General features: G+C 42.8%; 1 protein-coding gene across 2 annotated transcripts; it reads right to left on the bottom strand.

Moving 5' to 3' along the window:
- Positions 1-603: 603 nt before the first annotated feature.
- Positions 604-7,378, bottom strand: Pin4 (peptidylprolyl cis/trans isomerase, NIMA-interacting 4). Of its 2 annotated transcripts, none has more exons than XM_032890047.1 (4): positions 7,240-7,378; positions 5,108-5,181; positions 1,097-1,216; positions 604-780 (listed from the first exon to the last, which is right to left on the bottom strand). In XM_032890047.1, exons 1-4 carry the CDS (start codon positions 7,280-7,282, stop codon positions 622-624), a joined length of 396 nt encoding a protein of 131 aa, XP_032745938.1. In that variant the 5' UTR covers positions 7,283-7,378; the 3' UTR covers positions 604-621. The 2 variants fall into 2 exon arrangements, with proteins under 2 accessions (XP_032745938.1, XP_032745937.1); XM_032890046.1 differs by having other exon boundaries at positions 7,207-7,352.
- Positions 7,379-9,815: the final 2,437 nt, after the last annotated feature.

Raw genomic sequence — 9,815 nt, 5'->3', positions numbered from 1 at the left:
GTAGGCACTTTTTCCTGCTGAGAAACCTGAAGATCTCCAAGTACCTTCTTTGACAGACATTTATTTAAAGAGAAAGTTGAAGAGGGGAGGCATGGCTCAAAAGAGTGCTTACCGCTCTTGTAGAGGACCAGTTTGGTTCCTGGCAGCAATATCAGGTGGTTTATAACCATCTGTAATTCCAGGGGCTCTGATACCCACTTTTGTCCTTTGTGGGTATCCACACACACACACACACACACACACACACACACACACACACACACACACACACACACACCTTAATAATAAAAGCAGAAACTTGGCGTGAAATGGCTGCTTGCCTACCATGTACTATATTAAGACAAGGTTTTCAGGGCCTGAGGTTTGACTCCTCTGAAGATGTTTTCAGTTAATTTATGGGACACACTGAGGGTCAGTAATAGTCTGGGAAAATGGGAATACAATGGGAACACAAGTGAAAGGAGTTCGCACGAGTCATTGCTAAGGACCGAAAGTGACTGTACCTACATACACCGATCTTACCTACGAACCCGCACTGACTTCACAAAGCATGAGGATTATTCCCTACATTCCAAAGAGATAAACACAATAGAAAACACTTACTCAGTCTTTCATGTGATTTTATTTTCTCCCTTCAACCATAATAATATGATATCCAAATTTTGTCTTAACTGGTGGGTCTGTAAACACAGGCTTATCCATCCCACTTACAGGCAAGGCAAAGGCTGCTTCTTGAAATGGCCCCACCATGGATCCTCTGGTCATCCAACCCAAGTCACCCTGAAAAATCCAAAAGATATATAATGTCAAGTGGCCTTAAAGAAGAGAGCAGCTCTACTATAGCTTCCAAGTTTTCCCAATGTAAAGACAATGGCCCTCTGGCTGTATTATTCACTGCCTCACAAGGGACGATGGGAAGAAGAAGCCTAAGACTGGATGGAGCAGGAGTGCTCATAATCCTCTGCATTTGGAAGTGATCTGTGTACTATATCTACATCCTTAGTCCCGATCATAAGCTGGACATTTCTACTTTTTTTGAAACAAAGATATTGCTAAAATTCATGACAGACCCTTCAAATGATAAAGAGCAACATACCCCTTGTCTGGCTTTATCTTCACTGTATTGGGTGGCCACTTCACTGAATCTCATCCCAGACTTTAACTTTTCCATAGCTTCCATGATTTTCCCATGTTTTTCACATAGAATGTGTCTGACCTACAAGGGAAAAGCATACCCTGTTAGTACTTGGAGAAGAAAATGAATCTTCTTGGTACCAGAGTCATATCTGAATTATCCCCGGTAACTACAAAACAATACATCTAACTCACAGTCATTGAACGTAGTACAAGTTTGCCCAGTGGAGTGACTGCCACAGACCCATTTCTGTATCAGACAGTATCTCAGAACCCTGATTTAGATGGAAAGTGGGCAGTCATCTGTGGGCATCTCCTACCTTTCCCCAAGTACTTCAATGGTAACTGGAAGAAGAAATGTGATGGTTGAGTGTTTGGGTCCTGGAGTCCAACCCCAGCTCTCCTGTGTGACCTTGGGCATGCTCTTAAGCCTCCAAAACTCTTCCCATGCGATTGTGGAGGGAGCTATGCGGTCAGCATCAACAAACTGCTGCCCCAGTTCAATTCCTAGGACCGATGGAGTAGAAGGAAAAACTGACTCCTGCAATTGTCTTCTGACCTCCTGTCTGCCTATGGAGGCCAGAGATACCAGATTTCCTTGACTAGAGTTACAGTTGGCTGTGAGGCACGTAACATGGGTTCGAGGAATTGAAATCAGGTCCTCCAAAAGAGCAGAGTCATCTTAACTGCAGAGCCATCTCTCCAGCCCAACGAACACCACTTCAAAGAAACGTATTCCTTTAATTGACTGCACATGTTTGTGTAAGGATGCATGTGTACCATAATACTCAGGAGGTCAGAAGACAGTTGCAGGAGTCAGTTTTCCTGTCTACCGAGTGAGTCCTGGGGACTGAATTCAGGTTACAGGAGTTGCTGGCAAGCAGCTTGTATAGAATGTGTGCAGTCCTATCCAGAGGACACAGGTATTCAAGCTGCACAGCAAAGACAGCATGCTGGGGGACAAGAACGGCTCAGACCTCAATTTGATTTAACTACAGCTGCTAGACTGGTTCTTTCACTGAGCATGGTGATGTACACCCATAAACCCAGCACCTAAGAGGCTGAGAAGGACGATTATAAGTTCTAGGTCAGTCCTAGGTATGGAATGAGTTCAAGGCCAACCTCGGCTAAGAACTCTAATAGACAAGAAAGTGAGTGAGTGGATAGAGGAAAAGTAACCCAGGGTACCAAGGAAAATAACTGTTGTTGATAAAAGTTAATACCAAACCCTTCTATTCCTTGGTACATTATTAAATTTAATAGTTAACAATGAAATTATCAAACTAATTAAATTAATGACTAAATAATTTAATCATTATAAATATTATGAAAATACAAACTTTTTTAAAATTGTGAAATCAGTACACTTTCACTTAAGGAATTTTTGATTCCTTTGCCGTCCATCCAGGTCATTTATATTCAAGATTTTTGAAAACACTGAAGGGTTCTGAACTTTCTCAAAGAAAGATGCTTAGTTCAGTTATGCTACAAGCCCTTTATTATTTTATCTCTCTCCTGAATTAAAGACAACATCAAAGTGCTAAGTGCTTTACATGAATGGATCCCATTAAATCCTCACATGAACAAGCTCTGAGACTAGACTGGTGTTTGCTTAACTCTGGCAGTATATTTGAAAAACCTCCAGAGCTTAAGATATTCAGGTCCAGGAACAAGTCCAGAGATCCTGATGCAGCAGACCTAAGGTGCCCACAGGTACTGGAGGGTCAAGCTCTGCAGGTATGTGATAAGCTAAGCCCTCAACACCCAGGTTAAGAAAACACTGGCCCAAGTTGCCTGCTGACTGGAGCACAGTGCTGGGTGGCTTGAAGGAGATGGGAACGGACTGCTGAGCAACACTGAGGGCCATCCATGCTAAGGTTACAAACCAGGTTTGGGGTTCCCACCACCAAGACTGGATCTCCCTGCCAGGGCCTAGCAGTTTGGGTTCAGTACAGAGAAATCGGCCTACTGGACTGAACACAAGTTGAGGTCTAGCAGGTGAATGAGTATGAGGAAAAGCAGTCAAGGCTTCTTAGTGTGAAGAGATATAGAGGATAAAACATATGGAAGCCTAGGAGGTGCTGGGGAGCAGGGCAGGTTTTAGAACCTGAAATCTATCTGAACAGATAGGGAACAGAAAGAGGGAGCCTCAGCAGGTGTGACTCAGAGCTCTTAGTGACACAGGAACAGTATGTGGGTACAGGGGTGTGGTTGGTTTTAGGGTTCTTGTGGTACCAGAACATTTGAAAACAACAGAAACACTAATACCCTTTAGCAGGTAAATGCTAAAACAGATGTGGTACTTCTGTATCACGAAACAGAACTTAGCAACACACAGTAACAAACTACTGTCACAATGATGTGAACAAAACCACCAGAAAATTACACTGTGCAAAAAAATGGCACTCACCAAAGGTCATAAACTATATGATTCCATCCAGTGTGACATTCTTGAAATTATTAAAGATTGGGCATAGTGGCACACGCCTTTAATTCCAGCACTTGGGAGGAAGAGGCAGGTAATTTCTGTGACTTTGAAGTCAGCCTAGTCTATATAGTGAGTCCCAGGACAGTCAGGGCTACACATTGAGACTGTCTCAAAAAACAAAACAAAACAAAACAAACACACACAAAAGTAATAACAACAAAGAAATCTCACCAAAAATGGGGTAGAAAGACTGGGGATGGGATAGAAGCCATTTGGGAGGTAGAAACAGGAGGGGCAGAAATCCAAGGCCATCCTTTGCTACATAATGAACTTGAGGCCACCCTAGACTAAAGACTGTCTCAAAAAGAAAAAATGTATGTGTGTTGGGGGAATAAGTAGAGGCAGGAGGAGGGGGGTGTCTAGTTATTAAGGGTAACAGGAGTGTTCTTTATATAGAGTGGAAGGCCTGAGGTGTAGCTCAATATTCTGTATCAGTGTCAATATTCTGAGCACACCATTGAACTAGTTTTACAAGATGTTACTACTGAGGGAATCAGGGTAAAATAAACAGGTATTAAACAAAAAGCTTAATAAAACCCTGATCTACCCTCTTACCTAACTGTATGCCGCTCCTTTCCATTTATCTCCCATAGAGCCACACTGGACTTGGTTCTTCGAGAGGGGATCGGATTGCTACTTAAAGCTCCATGCATTGCAGTAGACTCATAGGTTGGGGGTTTGACAGTACACCAGTGAAGAGTATACACAGCCCAAATGAGCCTAACGCATCCATTATGAAGACCAACATGCCAGCTCTCATGAAGCCCAACAGAGCCAGATGCCTCCCATCCCAGACTGTAATAATGACCACTTCATCTCCACTATCTCTGAGGCATATTGAGTAGAACAGCCCAGATCACATTTTATCCCCATCTTTCTCTCTTCCTTTTATATTATATGTGTATGGTTGAATTTATAGGCAGAGGCAATGAAATCTAATTTTTTTACCTCCTGTATCTTGATCCAAACATGGAAACTCCTTGTTACATAGCCATACTAGTACAGTTCTGTTTGCCGACAGTGCTCTGGGATAGGGTGCTTAAGTGCTTCAGGTAATTATTTGGGGACTATCTCCCACCCATGGTCAAAGTAACAAATTTGTGAACATGTGCATCTGGAGTGGCAGGAGATAATCCTTTCTAGGTGCCATTTTTTTTTCTTTTTTTGAGATAAGGTCTTTTCACTGGATTAAAACTCACCAATTAGACTTGGGTCCTTTCTCAAGCACTTTACTGACTGAGCTAAAACCCTAGTCCATAAGTTAACACATTTAAAAGAACAGTGCTAGAAGTTTGAAAATTCTACCCTTTGAAAGCTAAGACTGGATTTTGGTTTCTAGTTTTATATCCTTCCTTTTTCTGTGCATGCACACGCGCACGCACACACACATGCACACAGACACACATATATACACACACACACATGCACACATACACACACCTCAATTCTTTACATAGAAAAAAGTCAACACATGAGATAACTCACCTTTACTGCATTGCCACCACCTTTAGGACCCTGAGACTTCTTGTCAGCACTATCGCTCCCAGAGGCTGCACCTCCTTTAGAAAAGAGAGGATACAAACTCATTTCAACTGTACTTTGACATTTATAGATAGGTCTAACTCATAACACAAGGTAATCCATCCATTACAGTCCCAAGTTTCAAAAGGCTACATGGTGAGTCATGCAATCAAGTTAACTTACTCTATGACTCATCTCTAATAACAGGAAATGTACCCTACAAAATACTTTGCAGAAAATAAAGAAATGAGTGTGGGCATGGATGAAGGAGCTCCAGAAGCCTGGTCCAGATTCTTCAGACCCCATTCCAAATCTACCATTATATAAAATTACATAATTTTTATTATGTTCTGTGACAGTGTGTGACACTTGAAATTCTTTCTTTTTTTTTTTCGGAGCTGGGGACCGAACCCAGGGCCTTGCGCTTGGTAGGCAAGCGCTCTACCGCTGAGCTAAATCCCCAACCCCGACACTTGAAATTCTAACATTCAAAATCTCCAAGAATTTTAAGGGGTTTGGGTGTATCTCAGGGGTAGAGTGCTTGCTAATGAATATATATATATATATATATATATATATACACACACATATATATTATATTAAAATATTTATCATTATATTAAAATTGTATATATGTGTATATATGTATATGTGTGTATGTGTATATATATGTATACACACACACACACACACACATATATATATATATATAATTTCCCCCTGCAGTCTACCACAATGGCTACCGATATCCTCCTAGAGTTTGTGACATTCAGGTTATCAAGCATTGGTAGCACATCTTACTACTCTTAAGTTTTGTGTCAAAGGCAGTATATTAAATGCTAGAAGCCAAGGTGTCTAAGACTAAGTATTTAGTTTAACAATTGTTTCCTCAATAATTCCCAAGTTCCAGTTCTTCCGGTATAAGGTGAATAGGATTCATAGCTGCAGCCAAGAGCTCACATCCCAGTGAGGAAGACAGAACACTTTCTGAGAATCCAACAAGTGAAAAGTTGTGGAAGGGACACGTATTTTAGCTAAACAGGCAATATTTGATTGATGAACAGGAGCTGACCAGCTAAAGGACAATGTACTCCTGGTGACCTCAAACTCACATCCTCCTCAGTCTACCATTGCTGAGGCATGGCTTTGTGGTACCTCACCCATTCTTATACTTTAAAACATCTTGGTTCCTTGGGCCTCTGGAGCATCATTCTACTATACTCCCTTTATTTGTCTCTTCTCTGGGTTCCTATAACCACGATCTTTCTTCAGGCTATTTTTTACCAGAACTACTGAAATGCTCTCTAAAGGACCTCCTGGCCTGTGCCCGACCTTAACATCATGTACAGCACACCCTATGATTTAGTCTTCTTCTGCTTTAATACCTCCCTCTTGCTGGCTTATTTGTCTTGAACTTTTACTTCAGTAATGCTAGATTATACAAACTGCTTCTGGGGCTGGACACTCCGGGTCAAGTATGTTTTATCCTATTGCTGCTGCTTATTTCAGCCTGCCCAAAGTATCTCCAGTTTGTTTCTTTACCCTCTTTCCACCTTCTATAATATACCTCCTAGAACTACATTCAGCACAGTACTATCTTCCCCACTTCGTCCAGGAACGACTAAGAGTTGTCTTACTTTTCTAGCCTGAAAGCACAGCCATGTGCCCTACACCTGTCTTCAAAAAGTGACTCCCTCCTAAGGGAAAGGGGTATGTCATAATACTAGTTGTTAATAATGCTGGCGTTTCATCAGATTCAATTTTAGTGGTAATAAACCCTTAAAAGAGCAGTTCCAGGTCTCGAGGAACCATCCCTAGTAGCTTCTATCCCGCCACGATGGTCCCTGCACTGAAACTTCATGGGTACCCTGAATCACAGCACTTATCTTTTCTGACTTACTAAAAGAACCCCAAACATTAATCGTAGCGGCTCACGGTGCTCTTGGTTACCTTGTTGGCCAACTTATAAGCCCCCCCGCGCTCCCCTCCCCCCCACAGCTGCCGGCCTACCCCTGCCCTTCTCCTCATCCTGCCGGCCTACCCCTGCCCTTCTCCTCATTCACCCCTAAGCTCTCTGACTGTCTCGGCCGGTCTACCTTTCCCTCCTTTTCCAGAACCACTTTTCCCCTTCGGCGGCATCTCTTAAGCTTGCCGTTGAACTCTCCGGCAGCTGTTCCGGTGCTAGAAAAAGGCCCCTTCAGGCCCCATAGATATGTCCAAAGCAATGCCTGAAAGCAGCTTCACAATCAACTATTTCTGCTGCGGTTCCGGAATCAGGCATAGCTTGGGACAGACCCAGTTCATTGGCTCTTTGACCTATAGGAACTAAAGATGTTTGACCAATAAGAAGCCGAAGCCCTAAGGAGAGGCGGGAACAAAGGTTGCCCAGAGACAAGAAAGCCCCGCCTCCGTTCTGTTCCTCAAGGCTTTCACTTGCCCTCATATGCACCCGTTCTATGCTCTCTTTCACCCCCGCCCACTTTTTGTGCATGCGCAGTGCTAGCCTCAGGCCACTGCAGTTCCTTGGCGTGGGTTTTTGCTAATACCTTGGGGATGCTAGACAAAGGGATAGCAGAAGGACCTTAGATAATGGCCTTCTTCTCCTGTCCTTTCACGGACTGACACAGAACTGCACTCCCTAGTGGCTTTTCTTATTTATTTATTTATTTATTTAGCCATTTATTTATATTTTCACAGCAGTAGTTGATGGGGTACAAAAGATGGAATTTTTTTAAGCCTATCATCCCATTGCCTGTGGCAGAAGTCTGTCATGGAGAAACATTGGAAGCAGCCTAAATTAATTTTAAAATAATGATTATAAACTGTGTATACAGAAATAGCCTTAAAGAAGATTATAGACCAAGGTGTAGAATGTGATTTTTAAAGTTATATATCCTGTAGTACATAATATATACACTTAAAAGACAAGCCATTAATAATGTTCAGCAGGATAGCATGTGACCACTGGTGTCCATCTATATAGTCATTCATGTCTCTTTATTTTCCAAAATTCTTTTCTTTTTTTCTTCCCTTCCTCCCTCCCTACCTCTCTCTTTTCCTTCCTTTCTTTTTTCTTTCAATACAGGGTTTCTCTGTGTGTATCCCTGACTGTCCTTGAACTCGCAGAGATTTGCCTACCTTTGTCTCCCAGCTGCTGGGGCTAAAGACATGTGCTACCACCTCCAGCCTCAAACTTTGTATGACAGCACATATAATGCAATTTAAAGGTTGGATTCTGGAAGCACATGGCCTGCTTTAAAACCCGTTCTATTAGTCCTGTGACCTTGAAGAAGCTCTTGGGCTCAGTTTCCATCTTCTGGGAAATGGAGTTGGTAAAGTATCTGCTTATAGAGTATCAGAGAATCAATTTCAGAGTCGATAGCTAACTCGGGGCTTTTACTTAAGATGAATGGCTTTTGAATTTGCATCCATATATGCTTTTTATCTCCCTTTCTCACTCAATCTCTCTTTTTGAGATGAGGTCTTACTTAGTAGCCTAGAATGTTCTGGAACTTCCAATGTCCTCCTGCTTCTGCTTCCCAAGTGGCGGGAATATAGTCATGTGCCACATGGATATGTTTTTATCTTTCCCCACAATCCTTCCCACCTCCACCAATAATTTTTATATATGATACGTTTCCTTCTATTCCCTGAGATCACTGTATCATCTGGGCTGTCTGGCTGCAGCCCAAACTGGCCTTAAATTTTTAGTCCTCTTGCCTCTGCCTCCTGAATGCTAGATTATAGGTCTGTCCCACCAAACTAAGCTAAATTTAGCTTTTGAATAGTCTCTGCTGGACTTGGAGGTGACTCATGGGCCCCTTCATTTTATGATGCTGTGACTCCTGGATGCATTCTGGTCCCTCCTTGTTTCAGATTGATAGTATCAGCTGTGGAGAATGCTCCTGGTATGGAAGAGCTCTTTTGCTTCTCCACATCAGAATGGAACCCTAACCTCCATCTACTGACTTCCCAGGTCTGGTTGAGAGGTAGGGTGGGGTAGTTAACAATAATAGCGTTGGCTCTTGCTTAGGGCCAAGTGGACCAGATAACATCTTTGCCTTCGCTTTTTGTTTGATTTTAGTTGGGACTGGTCTTTCCTATAAGCAGCGGCTACAACAGTGGGAATGAAACGAGCTGGTGTTCAGGCCCGCCCCAGGGAAGAGTCATTATGAAAGCTGGCCATGGTGGTACACACCACCTTAGCACTAAGGAGGTTGAGGCAAAATGATCGAGGTCAGCCTAGACAACCCAGCTAGGATCTGTTAAATGGGGCAGGGGTGTCAAAACCAGGCTACAGAACTAGGGCTCAGTCAGTAAAGTGCCTGCCGTGCAAGCATAAGGACCTGAATTTGATCCCTCGCACCAATGTAAAATACCAGGCCTGGTGGTGTATGCTCATCATCCCACTACTAGGGAGTCAGTCACAGGAAGATCACTAGTCTATGTGCAGCAGTGAGTCCCAGTGACAGACTTGATTCCAAAAGGATGGAGAACTCTTGAGGAATGACTCTTAAGGTTGACCTCTGGCCTCCATATGCTTACACACTCGTGTACGTATACATGTGCATGTACCCACACACATGCAGGATAAATACTGGATGATACAGCTGGCGTGGAACATTGTGAAACTTCTGTGAGTTGCAGTAGATAATCACAGCTACAAAGACAA

Source organism: Rattus rattus, chromosome X (genome assembly GCF_011064425.1).
Source record: "Rattus rattus isolate New Zealand chromosome X, Rrattus_CSIRO_v1, whole genome shotgun sequence".
Lineage (NCBI taxonomy): Eukaryota > Metazoa > Chordata > Mammalia > Rodentia > Muridae > Rattus > Rattus rattus.
This window is presented reverse-complemented; position numbering and strand designations above follow the sequence as displayed.